Source organism: Felis catus, chromosome E1 (genome assembly GCF_018350175.1).
Source record: "Felis catus isolate Fca126 chromosome E1, F.catus_Fca126_mat1.0, whole genome shotgun sequence".
Taxonomy (NCBI): domain Eukaryota; kingdom Metazoa; phylum Chordata; class Mammalia; order Carnivora; family Felidae; genus Felis; species Felis catus.
In genome coordinates, this window is record NC_058381.1 from 37,158,420 (window position 1) to 37,177,240 (window position 18,821).

The following is an 18,821-nucleotide window of genomic DNA, read 5'->3' on the forward strand; positions in this document are numbered from 1 at the left end:
GGAAAACCTGAGATGTGCTTTGTTAACTCTAAATATATATACCAAGGGGGTTGAGAAGGGAATATTTAAAAACCATAGAACTGAAAGATACCAAAGCTAAAGTTACAGAGCTTAAATACAAGAGTATTTGGAGAAGATAGGAGAATGTCATTTGTTTGATACGGCAAACACGGAACAATTTTAAAGCTTGACACAGTTTAAAAAAAAAACAAAAACAACAAAAACCTGGGCAATCCTTTCTCTAAGGGGGGTCAGGAAACCTTAGCACCAGCAAAACTGAGTGTTTTGGACAGGTCCATTTGTATTTTCCAAGTTCCTTTTGAGCTTCATAGCAGGGTACCAAGTGCCTGGGATAAGAAATGAAGTCCTGTAGTGGAGATCAGACTGACTAACATGAGATCGAGTAAATATTCACTGAAATGAAATGGCAGTTGTAGGTGGGAAGGCCACACTGGGGAGACAACACATGATATCGTCACATCACTTTGAAAGCCTGAATTCATTTGGTCACTTTGAAGGACTCAAGTTTGTGGAGATAGCACTCACCCATCATCTCCTCTCCTTTCCTTACTGGGGTCCTGGAAGTCGAGGGAGTAGCAAGCACAGAGAACCGGAGGGGCTCCGTGTTAATCCCTAGAGAAGGGATGGGAGAGGTGTGGAAAAGTCTTTTGTTTGTGCCCACTCTGTCCCCGTCATTTCCTTTTGCCTGCCAACTTCTAGTACAGCGCTTCAATGCGTATAATCATTCTTTGAACGTACAGTGGGAGGGAGGTGGATCAGGAACCGTATGATTGGGTTAAAGAATGACTAGATAAAGTTTCCTGCTCAGCAGTTACTCAAGGGTGGGAAGGAAGAACGAAAGACAAAAGAACTGCTAGCCCATTGCAAGGGCTGAGGAGGATCTAGATGTAGAGACGGTCTCAATCAGCAGCAGGCAGTTAGGCCTGGCAGGGTGTGGGCGTCCTGGATATTTAATACCCCTTGGTAGCAAGAGAAGATCAGATCAAAACCCTGTCTTCTACTCAGTCTAGAGTTCCAGATCAAGTCTGAGCAGGTGCAAACCTCCTTCCCAGAACCCACTGATTAACCCTGTGAAATCCAGGGCGTGTGTCCTTCAGCGAGGAAGCCACCGCCCTCCCTTCCCCTGGCATCCTCTCCCCCTCCTTTGCTTTGGACAGCTGTTAATAGGACAATTACCCAAGAAGCAAAAGAACAATCCCATGCTGATGTGTCATCAGTCCTGGTATATCCATTAAATCAGACTGAGAAGACCACTGGAAAAAGTGAGCACATGCATTCCCCTCCCTAAGGGAGAGGCTGAGAGCCATCAGAAAAACCAGGCCTTGCCCGTGTGACTCGAGACTGCTTGGGAGAGAAGGCAGTGGGAAGCCAGGAAGAGAGTTAGTTCTCATGCACAGGGATTTAATGTAATCGAAGAGCCCGCTAAGTATACACTGAATTCTCTACTCATCTGGGTTATATCCCTGTTGACCCGGCTTCCTCCTTGGAAAAAGCTGTTGCCACCAGAAGGCACATCCATCCTCCAGTCATCCTGGGAGGAGGACACCTGCCAGGAAACGCTCAGAGAAGGGATTGCATTTCTTCTGGAATAGCAGGAATTGCTTTTTCCCCTAAAGGGAAATCCAGTCTTTCTGCTATCCTGGTTGCCCATTCTTTTTCCTTTTTTAAAAAATGTTTTGAAATGTTGCTAATCTATATAAACATTCCTCACTCTCCAACTTCCATCTAATCCAGGGGAGTGTAATAGATGACTGCCTGAGATTTCCTTACAGCCCTTCTGAGAGATTCTAGGATTACATCCTGTCAATACTAAATGTTAGCATGTCTTGCAAAGAAATCAATTAGTTTTCCACCTAATCCAGACATCTGGCCTCCTTTCTTAACATGGTAAACATCATTAGCAAGCTTGTTACCATTAAACCCTCAAAAGAGGTAAAGCTCTTGGCAAGCCAGCCTCTTCCCTGTGCACCTCTACCTCGGCTGTCTTAGAAGATTGCTTCTCAACCCTGGCTGCACATTAGAATCATCTGGGGGGCTTGTAAAAAATATCAATGCCCAGGTCCCACCCCCAACCAATTAAGTCTGAATCTCCCAGAGCAGCCCTGGGCATCAGGATTTTGTAAAAGCTCCTCAGGTGATTCTTATGTGCAGCCAAAGTAGAGAATCGCTAGCTCGGAGCAAAAATCCAAATTGGGTAAAAAAAAAAGAACAGCAGTGGTAATGCACAAGCACAGACTGAATCCCCACCTGATTTTCGGATGTTTTCTTTCCCAGTCCTAAAATGCCCTCCTCCTGGAATTATCCAATGAAAACACCTCATTGTTCATTCACGTCTTGGTAACAATTTATGAAGCTGAGTTCAGCCTTTCTGTATGTCTCACCACATTGTCCCCCAACAATGTTGGGTAAATTTCGGGGAGGTGCTATTGTGAGGTGGGAAGAGTGGGTGTTTTGGACTCAGAGCTGGGTTCAAAAATCTGGCTCTCCCACTCACTTGTTGGGCCCTCCTGAGCTAAATGGAGATAACAACATACAGATTCACAAGGTTTAAAAATCAGATCCTGTGGGGCGCCCGCTTGACTCAGTTGGTAGAGCAATGCAACGCCTGCTCTCAGGATCATGAGTTCAAGCCCATGTCGGGCATGGAGCCTACTTTTTTTTTTAATGTTTATTTTTGAGACAGAGACAGAGCGTGAACGGGGAGGGGCAGAGAGAGAGGGAGACAAAATCTGGAGCAGGCTCCAGGCTCCGAGCTGTCAGCACAGAGCCCGATGTGGGGCTTGAGCTCATGAATTGTGAGATCATGCCCTGAGCCAAAGTTGGATGCTTAACCAACTGAGCTACCCAGGTGCCCCAAGCGTGGAGCCTACTTAAAAAAAAAAAAAAAAAAGTCAGATCCTGTGTATAAAGCCACCTATGGGGGCGCCTGGGTGACTCAGTTAAGAGTCTGACTTTGGCTCAGGTCATGATCTCACAGTTGGTGTGTTTGAGCCCTGCATCGGGCTCGCTGCTGTCAGCACAGAGCCAGCTTAAGAGCCTCTGTCCCTACCCCCCCCCCGCCACTCCCCCCTCCCCCCACCCCTCGCTCGTTCTCTCTCAAAAAAAGTTGTTTTTTTTTTTTAAATAAAGAACAAAGCCACCTGTGACTGGGTAACGCTGAGCATGAGGCTCCTTTCTTGCCCAACTCTCCATCCACTCTCCAACCTTATTATCCCACAGAAGGCCAAACGCCTTGAAGAAACGTGAACTGTCCTTAGGATGGTCAACTGGAAATTCATCCTGCAGACAGAGCACGGAAGCTTTCATCTTCTCTCTGGAAGATGCCACAAGCTCACACATCCACACCTCGCCTTCCCCACACACCTCCCCCTCTTGACATTATAGCAAGAAAAAGAGAGAGAGAGAGGCTGTTACCCAAGGGAGCTGTTTCTTCTTGTCACACAAGAACAGATGCCCAAATCCTAGGACAGCACAGAAATGTGGCAGCAGGAGAGTGAGTCAGAGGAAACAAAATGGCCTCACCTCCAAGATATACTAAGGCCCAGAGGGGAGCCCATTTGAATCCATTCCGACTCTAGCTGGTTAGAGCTGTGCCCAGCCCCTCACTGTCCATCCCCCTCCCCCCCCCCCAATCTCCAAAGGCACCCGGCCTTAAGGGAGCAAAGAGCAGGGAAACAGGGGGCTGCATTCTTTTTGAACACAGCTTTGGCTTCCTCATTCCAGGGAGGCTCTCCAGCTGCTTCCCATCCGCTACATTTGCAGGCTTCTTAGGTGCTGCCAGGCTTATGCTGTGAAGTCCTCTTGGGACAATGCTCTGTAGGACACTGACCTGCCACTGGGCTCACTGAGCTGGTATTTTGTACATAGAACTACGTTAAAGGGGCATCCTGGGGGCCCGGAGGACAGAAAGGAATCCTGAGGTCTCTGCTGAGAGACTTTAGAGAAAGAACCATCACCGGGGAGAATCTCTTCCCGGAAAAGTTCAACTTGAGGCCTCTGAACTCACTTTTTCACCACAGCACGTAAACATGTAAAGAGATCCTGGTGATTATAAGGATTAACAACAACCAAGGTGGAAGAGGCGGCAGCGAGGAGGATTTTGTGGTTCCTGAGCTTCCTTCCAGGGCCTTCTCTTTCATCCCAACCCCTATGCCCCTCTCTAGTGCCTTCTATCCGACTGTCCTGTAACCAGCTCTCCCACCTCCACCCCTACCCCCACCCCCATTCCCCTTGGAGCCACACAGGCTCCCTAAGTCCCCTGACTTCCTTGGCCTCCTTCCCTCCCCTCTTCTGCAAGCTGACCCTCTCCCACTGTGGGGACCATATGCCACACAGAGGCTAGGAAATGCCCCCTGGAGGCTTTTCAATGCTGTCCTTGTAAATATGAGCTAAAAATGAACTAGCTGCCAAAAACATTAAGGCATTGAAATAATCAAATCAGTATTTTTTTTTTTTTTATTACATACCGAGCCAGCATGACCGTTGACATAACTTCTGATGATCTGGAATCCAAACAAATAAAAGACTGCGTCTTTTCCCCCATTGCACCAAATAGTGTTGATTCATGTTCACTATTATAACTCTGATAGCCTGCAAGGAAGATTCAGATGTGTCTTCTAAATCATCACAGAAAGAGGTTCGGCAGATGTTTTCCTCAGGTGCTTGCGTGGCTCGCTCTCTCACTTTTCAGTTCTTTGTTCAAATGTCACCTTCTTGAAGACTTTCTCAAATGACCCTAATGAAAGTGGCATTCTGCCCTCACTCCCCACCCCTTCACATTCCTGATCCCCATTCCTGCTTTATTTTTCTTCCTAGCAGTCATCACCAACTCACGTAATACCTCATTTATTTGTGTCCTCTGTTTCCCTCAGAAATGCGTGCACACACACAAAAACTCTTGAATATCAGCTCCACGAAAGCAAAGATTTTGTTTGCTTTGTCCACTATTGCATCCCAATGACTGGACAAGTACCTGTACACAGTAAGCACTCAATAAACATTTTTACAGCACGTAAAATCTGGTTTCACTGATAAGCATGTTTTTATTATTATTTGTTTAAAATACGTAGTCGGGGGGGGGGGGGGGGGAGGCGGTTGCCTGGCTCCGTCGGTGGAGAGTCCAATTTCAGCTCAGGTAATGATCTTGCAGCCTGTGAGTTCTAGCCCCGAGTCAGGCTCTGTGCTGACCGCTCGGAGCATGGAGCCTGCTTCCATTCTGTGTCTGCCTCTTTCTCTGCCCCTCCCCTGTTTGAACTGTCTGTCTCTCTCTCAAAAATAAACATTAAAAAAAATACAAATAAAATAGGCAGTCTGTGACTATGTACTATCCTTCTCATCCTGAATTCATTTACTCATTGACTTAACGAATGCTTTAAAAAAAATTTTTTTTTTAATTTTATAAAGACAGAGTAGGAGCAGGAGGAGAGGGGCAGAGGGAGAAAGACAGAATCTCAAGCAGGCTCCAAGCAGAGTGCAGAGCCTGACAGAGGGCTTTATCCCATGACCCTAGGATCATGACAGGAGCTGAAATCAAGAGTCAGACCCGGGGCACCTGGGTGGCTCAGTCGGTTGGTCGACTGACTTCGGCTCAGGTCGTGATCTCGCGGTCCGTGAGTTCGAGCCCCGCATCGGGCTCTGTGCTGACAGCTCAGAGCCTGGAGCCTATTTCAGATTCTGTGTCTCCCTCTCTCTCTGACCTTCCCCCATTCATGCTCTGTCTCTCTCTGTCTCTAAAATGAATAAACATTAAAAAAATTAAAAAAAAAAAAAGAGTCAGACCCTCAACCAACCGAGCCACCCAGGCACCCCAACAAATGCTTATTAAGTACCTGTCACATGGGAGGCCCTGTCCAGGGCCCCAGGGATTCCAGAGTGAACAAGACAGACACATTATCTCCGTTCTCCTAGGACTCAAAGCCTGTTGGGGAGAAGGACCATACACATTTGTACGTAAGTAAATTCATAAACACGATATTCAGAGATTGAGAAAGGTACAATGTAAGAAATCACTAGGGAGGCACCCCTGGCTGGCTCAAGTCGGTACAGCATCCAACTCTTGATCTCAGGGCCGTGAGTTCAAGCCCCACGTTGGGCATGGAACCTATTTAAAGAATAATAATAACTCGGGGCACCTGGGTGACTCAGTCAGTTAAGCAGCCAGCTCTTGTTTTCTGCCCGGGTCATGATCTCACAGGTTGGTGAGTCTTTGGTGAGTCTGAGTCCTTTGTTGGGCTCCTCTCTGATAATGCAGAGCCTGCTTGGGACTCCCTCCCTCTCTCTCTCTCTCTCTCTCTCTCTCTCTCTCTCTCTGTTCCTCCCCCCAAAAAAAAGAATAAATAAACTTAAAAAGAAAAAAAAGAAAGAAAAAGACGAATTTGGTTTGAAAATTTTAAAAAAGTAGCGGCAACTGGGTGGCTCAGTCGGTTAAGCATCTGATTTCAGCTCAGGTCATGAGTGGTTTGTGAGTTCGAGCCCTGCATTGGGTGAGCTCAAGTCATGTTTAGGGTGAGCAGGAGCCTCACTTCAAGTGAGCAAAGCCCTGCTTTCAATGAAAACAAGCCCCACTTTGGGTGATCCCAGAGTCTCTCTCTCTCTCTGCCCCTTGCTCACTTGTGCCCTCTTGCTCTCTCAAAAAATAATAATAATAAGGGGCACCTGGGTGGCTCAGTTGGTTAAGTGTCTGACTCTAGATTTCAGCTCAGAGCATGATCTCACAGTTTGTGAGTTCAAGCCCTGCATCAGGCTCTGTGTTGGCAGTGCAGAGCCTGCTTGGGATTCTCTCTCTCTCTCTCTCTCTCTCTCTCTCTCTCTCTCTTTCTCCCCTTTCTTTCTCCCCCTCCCCAGCTCTCTCTCTTTCAAAGTAAATAAACTTACAATACATAAATAAAATCTTAAAAAAATAAAATAAATAAAGAGTAATAATAAATTAAATAGAGTGCTGAGACAGAGAATGTGACAGGAGAGACCTACCAAGTTCGATTCCATGGGTTAGGTTCCCTTTGGTGATGAAGGTGACACTTGAATAGTGAGATCTTTCTCAGCAGAGGAAGAGTCCCCTTGACAGGCATCTGGATGAGTGAGTGCAATACACAGGGTAAGAGGCCTTGAGAAGGGACAACCAATGTTGAGCTTGAAACCTGGTTCCGATCCCCAGTCAACTGAAGTCTTTATTAGCTGCACCATCCTGATAAGGTCACACAAAACCTGAATCTCCCCACCCCTTAAAATGTGGGTGACGGTACCTCCCTCACACGTGTGAGTTACATTTGGTGACGCCTGTAACAGTGTTTAAATGCAAAATACCTGCATGGTGTTGTTAGGGGGTAAACGGGTAAGTACCACTCACTTTGTACCTCTGGAGTGTGAATTTCCCACTGGCCTTAAGTATCCTGAAGTGAACGTTTGAACTCCGGTATATTTAGACCAAAGAAACCAAAGCATGGCAACGCCTGATGCCTGGTGAAGCACTCGTGCTGCGAGGCATCTGTCCTGCCGCAAACTGTCCTGTGTCTTGAGAGATTCGGCGGGGGGGGGGGGGGGGGGGGGGGGGGGGGAAGGGACCTCGGCTCCCTTCCTGAAGAGTGGGAGAAAGTATTTTGCATAAAAGGGTCTCCCCAGAACTGTTCTTGTCTGCTTTCACTCCTAGAACCTTCCCCTGAGACCCGAAGGATGATTCGAGATACTTGTCCCCGAGTTATCTACCAGGGGTCAAGAGACAAAACTGGGCTTTGGCCCCAGGACAGCCTGCGCACACCCGCGCAAACCCAACTCACGGGCCAGCGGGGAGGCAGGAGGGGAAAGCAGGGCTGGTCCCGGGGCAGGCTGAGGCTTCGGAGAGCTCTGGACTTGGCCGAACCCAGAGGAGCGAGGAGCGGAGGAGGAGAGAGGGCAGGAGTGGGGTGAAGGGAGCTGGGCTGCGGGGCGCGGAGTGGGCGGGAAGGCAGAGCGAGGAGGGCAGGAGGCAGGAAAGGACCACCGGGAACAGGAAAAGACACGCACAGCGGGGCACAGGGGGAGGGCGCCAGGCCTGCGGGCCGCGGGGACGGCGCAGGCGGTGGCCTCCGGGGGGCGGCCCGGCGGGCAGGGCGGGCCGGGCGGGCGGAGGCGGGGCGGCGGGCGGCGCTGTCAGCGCGAGGCGGCGAGCGGAATGCAGCGGCCGGAGGCCTGGCCACGTCCGCACCCGGGGGAGGGGGCCGCGGCGGCCCAGGCCGGGGGGCCGGCGCCGCCAGCCAGAGCCGGGGAGCCGGCGGGGCTGCGGGTACGGAGCGGGCGGGCGCCGGGGTCCCGGGCGGCGGGAGCTGGGCTGGCGGGGGGGGGGGGGTCCGCCAACTCACGGCCCGCGCCCCCGCGCCCGGGAACTTGGGGCCCCCGCCCGGGGAGGGCTCCCGGGCCAGGGCAGGGGATAAAAAGTTCTACGGGCGCGGACCCGCGAGGAGGCCCGGCTTGAGCGCGCGTGGGGTGAAGTTCTGGATCAGTTCGGAGAGGTGATGGGCACGGCTTGGGGGTGGGGGTGGCCCGAGGTTCCGCCGGGAGGGGTGAGGAGTGGCGGGGCGGCCCGGGACTCCAGGTCCCACGGGCCGTCGGCTGACGTGCGTGCTTCTGGAGCCCCCCCCCCCGGGCCAGGGGGCTGGGGGCGCGCTGAGAGCGCGGGTCCAGCCTCGGCCCGGGGTTCGCTGGAAGGAGGAGGCTCGGCGCCGCTGTCCCCCCGGCCCAGGTTCTGTGATACACTCCGACTCGGGCTCTGGAGCAGTCAGTGCATGACAGAACTTGGGCCCGGACGGACCTTCTGCACCCAATGGGCACAGCGCCCACCCGGGGCCTGCAGTGGAACATCTGCCTGGGAGTGGAGCAGGCGCTGGAGTTGGCCCGTGTAGCACAGGGTTGGGCCAGAACCAACCCAAAGGGTTGGACCTTTGGGGTCGCTGGAGACTGAGGATGGACCCCTGGGGCCAGCAGATGCCATAGAGCCAATGGCAGGGTGTCTGCCTTGAGTCAGGAGCCAACGGAGCTCTCCCCTGGTGTCAGTTGCAGGAACCTTCCCTCTACACCGTCAAGGCTGTTTTCATCCTAGATAATGACGGACACCGCCTCCTAGCCAAGGTAACCTCCCACCCTCACCAGAAGGCCCCTGAACACACGGTGCTCCAGCCCCCAAGACAGAAGTCCCCATCCCAGCTGACTCCCCTCTCAGGAGGACCCCACTGTGGGCTCTGTGATTCAGAGCAGCCGGGCTTAGACCCCCTCCAAAGATCATTCTGTGCATCCTCCTGCCTTGTCAGACAGACTGCTGGCCCCTGAAGTCCCCTCTTTCCACTCACATTCCCTGAAATGTCTTCTTACCATTCTTTCCACTGGCCAGCTGGACCTTGGGCATGGAAGGGACCTCCTGAGAGGTCAGTGGAGTGTTGAGCTTGGAGCCGAGGAGTCTTAGTCCCCAACTCTAAAGAGGCAACCTCCACTTTTCTCCCACAGTTTGGTAAACACTGAGGATTTAGTCGGAGAAGTCTGAGAACATAGCTTAGAGATCTTAGAGACCAGACGATCCAACTTTTTCGTTTCATAAATGAAGGCAATGTGGTCTAGAGAGCTAAATGAGTTGCCTGAGGTCACAAGTACCACTATCAGAACACAGATCTGAACTCAGGTATTCCGACCTGAAGCTTGGGAGGGTGCTTTTCACTACACCAACCATCCGGTTGTCCGGTATCTGTCCTCCGCGGCCTGGGGGAACCGAACTAGGATAATCCAGAAAATTAATGTCTGTCGTCAACACAATCAGCTACAGCAGGGCTATGGCACCTAAACTAGATACGAAATGCCTTCTAGGTTTGTTTGTTTGTTTGTTTGTTTGGGACTGAAACTTTTTGTCTTCCTGGTATTCAAATGAGCTTGCTCGCCACAGCAGTGGCCAGCAGGGAGGCGACTAAGATGCCTGCAGAGGGGACTACCAAGTGGCAAAATCCACATCCAGAACGCTGAAAGCTCAGCCGACCACACTGTGCTCCAGCAGATGATCAGACGTGGATCAGCAATGCCTAGGCTCTAGGGCCTCCTCCCAGCGGGACCCATCCCTGTTCAGATTAAGAAACTGAGTCAGAGAAACGGGCTCACCAAAGCCAAACACGAAAGCATTGATTTAGTTAGCCGGTGGGTGCTGGGAACGTTCCCTTAAATACTTAGCCTTCCCCATAACCCTGTCTACAGTCAGACCCTGCTTGGCTCTGCCCCTTACAACTAGGAGATGTTGGGGGAGATCATCTGATTTCTTCATGCCTCAACTTCCCCATCAACAAATTGGGGATAATAAAGTAGCTGTCATGACGGTGATGGTTGTCGCAAGGGCCCCCTGGCTCTGCCATCTTTCCTGCAGACTCCGCTTCCTGTAGAAACGGTGGGACCTAGTGGCCACCCCAGTCCTTAGCGCACAGCACATCTGCCAAATGGCCAAAAGCCGCCAGGAAATCAGGAGAGGGCTCCGAAAGGCAGGGCTTAAAATTCCTCTACTTCTTACGACGTTCTTTGCTTAAAATTTGTGTCTATGGGGAAACAGCGAGCATACGGCCTAAAGGGCAACAAACAGAGGAGATGGGGCTCTGGTTGGCCAGCACCTACATCCTCTGCCGCCCGTCCAGGGGGGATCCAGGCTCTGTGGAAACCTGTCACCCCTTCTCCTTCCCTTTCTCATAGTATTATGATGATACATTCCCCTCCTTGAAGGAGCAGATGGCCTTTGAGAAAAATGTCTTCAACAAGACCAGCCGAACTGACAGTAAGTGTCTGCCTCTTCCTTGCTCAGAACTCTCAGATGCACTTCACCGTCCTCTCCATCTGGACACATCTGTCCCTACCAGCCATACGTACCCACAGGCCACCCCCTTTTTTCTCGGAGGTTCTTTTTCCTCTCCTTCCCAGCTGTTATTCTCTCCCTTCCTGTAGGGAACCTTCACTCCCGATCCCACTCTACCCCCCACCCCACCCCCCAACACGGCAAGACCTCTCTCTCGGCAGAAGAGGCCAGTGCCATTGTATGTCCCCACAAGGCATTGCACATAGTGCGGGGGGTGGGGGCGGGGGGCGGAAGTCAACCCTGCACTGGGTTTGTTGACTCCTCAGAATGAGGTGGTCTCTAGAAATAGAGTAGAGCCTGGAGGAAAGGACACACAGCAGCCCGGTGGTAGTGTCCCTTGCGCTAGTCTTGTCAAGGGTTCCTTGGAAAGAGGAGGAAAAAGGGGGAGACCGGCAGAGCTGGAGATCAGGAGGAGGGACCCGGCAGAGGTGGCCAGACCTGAAAGCCCCCTCCACTTCTAGGTGAGATTGCATTTTTCGGGGGCATGACCATCGTCTACAAGAGCAGCATTGACCTCTTCCTGTATGTGGTGGGCTCCTCCCACGAGAATGAGGTGAATTCAGGAGGTTGGGGTGATGGGGAGGGTCTGTCTACGGCTCGGGCTCCGGGGTAGAAGCTGGGTTCTGAAGGCTCCTCATTGGTACCCCTCCTTCTAGGCTCTGGGGGATGGGGAGCAGCCAGAAGTGGCTCCTTCTGGGATGGTTCATATCCACGGTGCCTCTTAGTGTCCTTGGGAACCAGAAATGAAGTCCTCTGCAGGGAGTCTTTGCTTCTTCCTTAAAATATCACTGGGGAAGGGTACACTCAGTGTCCCACAGTGGGGCACTCCAGTGCTTCTCAGCCCATGCCAGGGAGGCACGCACACCTGAGGTCCAGCTGCACTCAGTCTCCAGCCCTGTCCTCTCTGGAAAGGGGCAGCTGCCCACACAGGTAGGCTCTGGATTCTCTGTTTGGCCTTCTCGACCTCAAGCTCTCGTGTTTTCCTCCTCCCGTCTCCACCCATCCTCAGCTGATGCTCATGTCTGTCCTCACCTGCCTGTTTGAGTCCCTGAACCACGTGTTAAGGTGAGTGAGGTCCTCTGCCCTCCAAGGCCCTCATCCCCCAGGCCTTGATAGATCACAGAGGCAGGGCCCTTCCTCTGCTTTCCTCCTGAAGTCCCCAAAAGACTAAGACTGGAGCCAGAGCATCCGCCTCGAGGCCCCTGCCCTTCCCGGGACCACTGCGGTATCACCTAGAGCAGAGCCACCGGAGGGTTTGGCCAGAAAATGAGGTCCAGAGAAGCTGGGTGATTTGCCTGAGGTTGCAATCTGTTTACATCAGAACAGACACCCAAATTCCGTTTTGTTTTGTTTTTGTTCCTTGAAGTCCAGGGTGGTTTCCACTGCCTCCCCATTCAGTTACCTGGTATCTATCCCAGTGAACATGGCTTGGGTAAATCAAACAGGATAATCCAACCATAAATGTCCACAGTCGAGACAATCAAGTATAGTATGGCTGTGACATCTAACCTAGCCATGAAATGCATTAGGGGTCACTCGGGGGGTGTAATGTCAATGCCCCACGTGTGGGAGGTCGGGCAGAGGAGGACCTAAGGAAGCAGACCTGTTCTCTGCTCAGGAATCCCTTGCCTAGGCGCTCCCTCACTGCCCTTGGTGTTCTCCTCCCCAGTGCTTGTCGGGGGTGGGGTGGGGGGGATGGGTGGAAGGAGAGAGAGTCTGCCTCATCTAGGCAGAAACGCAGCTCCTCACGGCCAGGAGCTTTGTCTGCCTTCAGGAAGAACGTGGAGAAGCGCTGGGTGCTGGAGAACATGGACGGAGCCTTCCTGGTGCTGGACGAGATTGTGGATGGCGGGTGAGGACCAGGGCGGGGAGAAGCGGGGCTGCTCAGGGACACTCACAGCAGGAGGTGCCTTTGAGGGTCAACAGCACTAGATTGTACCAAGCACACTGTTGGCTCTCTGGCCAACTCTTCCCTCCCTGCCCCCCACCCCGGCATATTCCCAGTGCTCCCATCCCCCCACCCCACTCACGAGGATGGAGGTTGATTTCAATGTTAGCCAAAGTCAAGCAAACAAGAAAGTCATCTGATGCTGAACTCTGGCAGACTGTTGAAAGGCAGGGTTTGGGGGAATGGTTTGATCTCCAGTGCCCAGAAAAAAAGGGGCAGCACAGGCCCCTGCCCCTCTCTGGAAGATCTCCATCCTGCTCCCTACTGCCTGCATACCTCCCGCTCTTAGAGCTCTTTTCCAACCTCAGCCAGATGCGTGACCTGGGCCACTGCTCATTCTGCCTCAGCCTTCCTTTCCTCATCTTTCCGATGGGGATAGGGGACTGACTACCTTCCTCATAGGCAGTGGGGACTCAATGAGGCGAGGCAGGTGAAGTTCACGGCTCTGGGCTCTCGTTCAATAAACTGCTATGCTACCGCTATGCGAGGATGTTCATGGGAAGCCGGGAGCTCTTGCGAGAAGGGTTGATTAGTGAATTTCCATGGGGTGGGGCGTTGATATTGAGGGAGAAAAGGAAATTCTGGCTCTGGGGCAAAGGATAACAGAAACCAATCACCTTAAAAACATGCCTCTTTCATAACATCCATTTTAGAGATGAGGAAACAGAGGTTCAGAAATTCAAGGGACCTTTCCAAGGTCCCATGACTAGGGAGCAGCAGGGCCAGGATCAAACACCCTGTGCATGGTTCCAGAGACTGTGCTCTTTCCACGACACTGTGCCACCACACACACTCTGGGAGATGGGGTACGGCGGGACTCCTTTCTCCTTCCCTCCTCCTTCCCTCTCTGTCGACTGCCTGTTGAGGCGAGGCCTTGTGCTAATTGCCAGAACCCCAAAGTGAGTGGGATAAGACCCAGGCTTCGTGGGACCAGAAGTATATGCAGTTTGGCGGAACCTCTTTAAGGAACACAGCCACACACACGCGCGCCCCCCCCCCCCCCCACACACACAAATGCACACACTATTACAAATATGAAATGAAGTGCAGGGCCTTCGAAGAGCCCTTGGAAGGGAGGATGTAAGCTTTATATGCCTCCAGGTCTCTGAGCCCCCCTGAGGAACTCCGTTTCCCTCCAAGGAAAATCAGGGAATGTCAGTTGAGACAGTGCCAGAACTGGAACCTTGGCTGGGATGTTTCTGTATTTTTTTTTTAATGTTTATTTATTTTTGAGAGACAGAGCACGAATTGGGGAGGGGCAGAGAGAGGGAAACACAGAATCCGAAGCAGACTCTAGGCTCTGAGCTGTCAGCACAGAGCCCGACGTGGGGCTCAAACTCCCTAACGGCGAGATCATGACCTGAGCCAAAGTCGGACCCTTAACGGACTGAGCCACCCAGGCACCCTGGGATGTTTCTGTCTTATGGGTGAAAGGATCTCTGGTGAGGGCCTGCCAGGTGCCCCAGTGATAGGGCCTGGAAGAAGCTCTTCGAGAAGTATCTGTTCACTTCCCTGGGACTGGTATGAAAGAAAAACTCGGCGTCTGCATTGGAGGAGCCTCGTTGAGTAAAGAGGGCCACTCGGTCAATCCCACTGCCTCTGTCCCACCCACAGCGACCAGCCCTCGCACCTGCACCCTGAAGCATCCTCACAACAGCTTCATAGTGCCCCCGCTGTGTCGTGAAAGACTGAGCAAAACTGAGCAAAGCCTTGAAACCTGGGTCTATCGAAACGGAAGGCAGATTCTTATTTTATCTGTTCCACTACTTTCGTGTACAGCATGACCCTGTGGCGTAGAATAAGAGTGAAACAAAATGGGATCCCCAGGGGCCTCCCTTCACCGCATCTGAATCCCTCCCTACACCCAGAATGCGAATAGAACTTTTCAGAGCTCACAGGTTTTCCGTCTCTGCTTTTGACCCTCTGACCATTCTAGACCGGCCTGCCCTCACCCCGTTTCAAAGCTTTTGCGCAGTGACAACCAAGTGTGTGACCAGATTTGATGTGGAGAGGAACCAAAGCTGAGGGCTGTCCACAGTAAGGGAGAGTTCTGGCTGAGGAATACCAGGGGGAGAGGACCCCCGGGAGGGGGGCTGCTGCAGGATGCAGTAAGGGGGGTGGGGGTCAGAGGGAGGAGGCTTAGCAGGGAGAAGAGGCAGAGGGGAGTGTCATGGCATTGATTTTCCTCCTGGTTTCTCTCTTGTAGTGTGATTCTGGAGAGCGACCCCCAGCAAGTGATCCAGAAGGTGAATTTTAGGGTAAGAATTTTCCTGCCTGCCCCTCACTCCCATCTCCCCCAGGCTGCCCTTCCCACCCTCCCCACCCCCTATCCTCCTGGTGCAGGCAGGATGCTAGGAACCCAGACTCTTCCAGCAGAAGCAACTACTAGTTTTCGGGGGGGGGGGGATGGCAGTTAGTACAAGCGATCTCCTCCTGCCCTCCCCCCTTTAGAATTCCCAACTACCTCACCATCCTCCCCAGTGGCAAGTATGGACTGGGGAAAGAAAGAAAGTCACCAAAAGGCACCAGATGGCTGCCTTGGCCTTGAGTTTGGAGAGTGGAGGTACAGATAGACCCTCCCTGCCTAGTTTGGCTTCTCATGTCTGGATGAAACCTTTTCTCCCATCTTTATTCCCTTCGTGCCCTTGCTCCCCATACACCCATTGACGGGCCCCGGGGTCCTGGCTTCCAAGTGGCAGGCCGTGGGGCTTCCCCTCACCGGTGATACAGGTGCAGTTCTGGCTCCCCTAACCACTACACCACCCCACCACCTCCTCTGAAGCCCCCTTTCCCTTCCTTCACCTCCCTTTCTTTACCCAATGCCCTCTCCTGGTCTGACCACTCTCTGACACTGCTTCCCCGCAGGCAGATGACAACAGCCTGACTGAACAGAGCGTGGCCCAGGTAGGCCCCCGTTGTCTGCCTTGGCCAGGAATGGGACAGAGGGAGCCTCCCAGGGGGACCCAGTGGGACTATCGAGGCTGAGAAGTTAGGGGTGCAGGAGGGAAGGGATGAGGCAGTGACAGGCCATCTCTCAGAGAGGGTCACTGGAGGTTTCCAGAGTCTCCAAGATGGTACAGAGCTGGGCATTAATAAATGATGCATGCCTTACTAGCAACCCACCTCGTCTGGCTTGGTGTAGTTGGCTGAAAAACCAGGGTTGTAAGCAACCACGCCGGAGATGGCTGGGTCACTTGTCCCCCGAAGCATTCTGGGGACTTATGGGCCCCCAAACCCAGAAGGGATAGCAAATAGGAGTTTTCCTACCACCTCACCCCTTGCTGTTCAGGGTTTCTGCTGGGGTTGTTAAGGGACCCTCAAATCTGTGACGGGATCTAACCACCTCCACTCGCCACTTACCACCTTGCCCCTGAATGACCTGGTTGTGGAACAGCCCGTCCCGGCCAGTCTCCTGCATGGTACTATCTGGGATGCATGTGCGGCCGGGCGCCGGTTCCTGCATCTGTGGCCTGACTGGTTCCACAGCTGTGCAAACTTCCTGCTTGTCAGGCCGACTGCTTGACCTCCATTCTGTCTGCCCACAGGTCTCTCTGCCCAGACTAATCCTGCTTTTATGGAACTTCCTGCCCTCGTGCACTAACTACCTCCTGCTGTGATAGCTAAGGCAGAGATGGACCCAAGCCATCCCGTGTGGAGCCCCAGGTGTGCTGCCCCCTTCCTTTACTGCCTTTGCCGCTCCAGCAAACTGCCATGCGGCTCCCTCCTCCCAGTTCCCGGTGCCTCCTCGCACCTTACCGGGAAGAGGGAGCCACGTGGCCGTTTCTCAGGCCAGAAAGAGGTTGGAGAGCAATGGGCAGAGCAGTCGAGAACACAGGCGCTGGTGGGAGTCATCCCAGGACGTACGTTCCGCCCTACCCCCTGCAAGCTGGGTGACCCACAGCAACTTACCCAACCTCTCGGGGCCCCCACATAATCACAGGACGCTCCTCTTAGGGTTACTATGAGAATCAGCAAAGCAAATGCATGGAAAGCTCTTGAGCCCGGCTCCTCTATTTTTTTCTGAAAGGGGAAAGAATGAAGACCTGGCAAGTTAATGGAATTCTTGAGTAAAAAACACCAAGGGAGCTGTAGGTAGTGAATGCGAGATGAGGGGAAGGTTAAGTTTCTGGCTGGGACTACAGGAGAACCCCAGGGCCGGGCTGTCTCTGAGAGAGGAGGGGGACTGTGCAGGAAGAAGGGACTTCAGTGGAGGGGAATGAGGCTTGATGGCTGGAGGGATGAACTGAAGGACACACCTGGGGTCCCCACCGTGTTGCCACTGTGTGTGCACAGCCGAATGCATTTGTCAAAGTCCCGGACCCAGGCAGTTTTCCTCAGCAGGATGTGAGAATGACCGCATCTGAGTGCAGGTGTCCCGGGACAGCACTGGGCCAGCCCGCTTTGCCAGCTGTGCCACATCAGCAAGCGGGTTGGGGTGGGGTGTTGAGGATACACTGCCAGCTGAGACCAGAGCTAGGGGTTTGCTGAGGTGTCTGGGCACAGGAAGTGTCTGGCCTGGGCCTAGTCTCGGCCTAGACGTGGCACTGTGGGCGGGCGCTCGCGTGGCGTGCCGTGGGTAGACGGGGCCTGCAGCCACACCCAGGGCGGCAGAGGCACGATCGGTGGAGGGCCCGGCAGGCTCCGGCCTGGGCCGGGAGCTGGCTGCAGCCAGTTTGGACTGCTCTGTTGCTGGCCTAGCCCCACTTAAGCCTGGCGGAGATGAGCTGGTGCCACCTAGTGACGAAGGGTCACAGGGACACTTAGGAAAAGTGGGCTCGTAGACCTGGCCCTCACTGCAGTGTTAAGGCGCTTGATAGGCCCCCTCTCAATTCTTTCAACCTTATTCCCTATCCCCCAGGTTCTTCAGTCTGCCAAGGAACAAATTAAATGGTCATTACTGAAATGAAGGCTGTGCATTCAGGGCTCCCTGCCCCCAGGGCATTTCCCCAATCCTGGCAAAAGCTGAAAGACCTCCGGAGAGGAGAGACCCCTCTGTCCCCCTAGGCTCTCCCAGAACTGACTCCTGAGGTCTCCGGCCAGGGACTCTGAGACGCAAAGATTTGGCTTCAGAAGTGACTCACGCCTTCTCACTGCCCTGACCTGCCCCTTGGGCCATGAGAACTGGCTGAGCTGCCTTAACTCAGACCTTAGGCATCCTTGGCCCCAGAACCCTAAATAAACCTGCTTTGTCTCCTGTCAATGGTCTCCTTCTCTCCTGGCCTGAGAAGTGTGTATACATTCTGATAAGGGCTCCTGCACTCCCTGTGGCTCATCTTCAGGATGCCCAGTGCCAGGGTGTCCCGGCGGTAACCCTGTGGTCGCGATCGGGAAGGGGGTGGGTCAAGGGAAAGGGGACGATTTATCTTCCTGAGGGGGTGTGACACTAACATCACGGAGCCCCGTGTGTGTGACGAGAAGAGCCAAATATGATTGTGTGGCACGGTAAAAAAATAATGGGTTGGGGCACCTGGGTGGCTCAGTCTGTTGAGCGTCTGATTTCAGCTCAGGTCATGATCTCACAGTCTGTGAGTTCAAGCCCGCGTCGGGCTCTGTGCTGACAGCTCAGAGCCTGGAGCTTCGGATTCTGTGTCTCCCTTTCTCTCTGCCCCTCCCCTGCTCATGCTCTCTGTCTCTCTCTCAAAAATTAACATTAAAAAACATTTTTTTTAAAGTAATAATGGGTGATATGGCGCACATTTGGGGAAAACAATACAAAAGACGGTACACACATAGTGACCCTGTTGGGGATTCTTTACGTCATTTTCTCCATTCCCAGCTTCCAAAAGGGAAGGGCGTAAGGCTTCCTCTAGACAAACTGAGCAACAACACGCCCGTTTTTCTTGGCTTGACCCGTACCGCGTAATTCCTATTACTAGCATACATCTTCGGCACTAGAGCCCTGCAAGCGTACCACGGCTGGGCCTGGAGGCTGGCGGCGAGGAAGCATCAACCAGCCCCCACCATGCGCGTGTGTCCAGAGCACCCAGTGAGTTCCAGAGGGTGTGA

At 53.0% G+C, this 18,821-nt stretch overlaps 1 protein-coding gene and 1 long non-coding RNA gene across 9 annotated transcripts; one reads left to right on the forward strand and one right to left on the reverse strand.

Moving 5' to 3' along the window:
* Positions 1–4,288: 4,288 nt before the first annotated feature.
* Positions 4,289–8,081, reverse strand: LOC105261181. Of its 3 annotated transcripts, XR_006589540.1 has the most exons (5): positions 7,367–8,081; positions 6,991–7,088; positions 5,850–5,938; positions 4,862–4,993; positions 4,295–4,611 (listed from the first exon to the last, which is right to left on the reverse strand). It is a non-coding gene; the product is annotated as an uncharacterized LOC105261181 (long non-coding RNA). The 3 variants fall into 3 exon arrangements; XR_006589539.1 differs by having other exon boundaries at positions 4,289–4,993; XR_891083.4 differs by lacking the exons at positions 4,295–4,611; positions 4,862–4,993 and adding an exon at positions 5,698–5,750.
* A 42-nt stretch (positions 8,082–8,123) lies between these two features.
* On the forward strand, positions 8,124–18,015 carry COPZ2 (COPI coat complex subunit zeta 2). Of its 6 annotated transcripts, XM_023244226.2 has the most exons (11): positions 8,124–8,278; positions 9,046–9,120; positions 10,708–10,789; positions 11,329–11,420; positions 11,877–11,932; positions 12,024–12,167; positions 12,642–12,719; positions 15,022–15,073; positions 15,681–15,719; positions 16,361–16,478; positions 17,674–18,015. In XM_023244226.2, exons 1-10 carry the CDS (start codon positions 8,168–8,170, stop codon positions 16,430–16,432), a joined length of 801 nt encoding a protein of 266 aa, XP_023099994.1. In that variant the 5' UTR covers positions 8,124–8,167; the 3' UTR covers positions 16,433–16,478; positions 17,674–18,015. The 6 variants fall into 6 exon arrangements, with proteins under 6 accessions (XP_023099994.1, XP_023099996.1, XP_023099995.1 ...); XM_023244227.2 differs by lacking the exon at positions 16,361–16,478 and having other exon boundaries at positions 8,125–8,278; XM_023244229.2 differs by lacking the exon at positions 12,024–12,167 and having other exon boundaries at positions 8,128–8,278.
* The last annotated feature ends 806 nt before the right edge of the window (positions 18,016–18,821 follow it).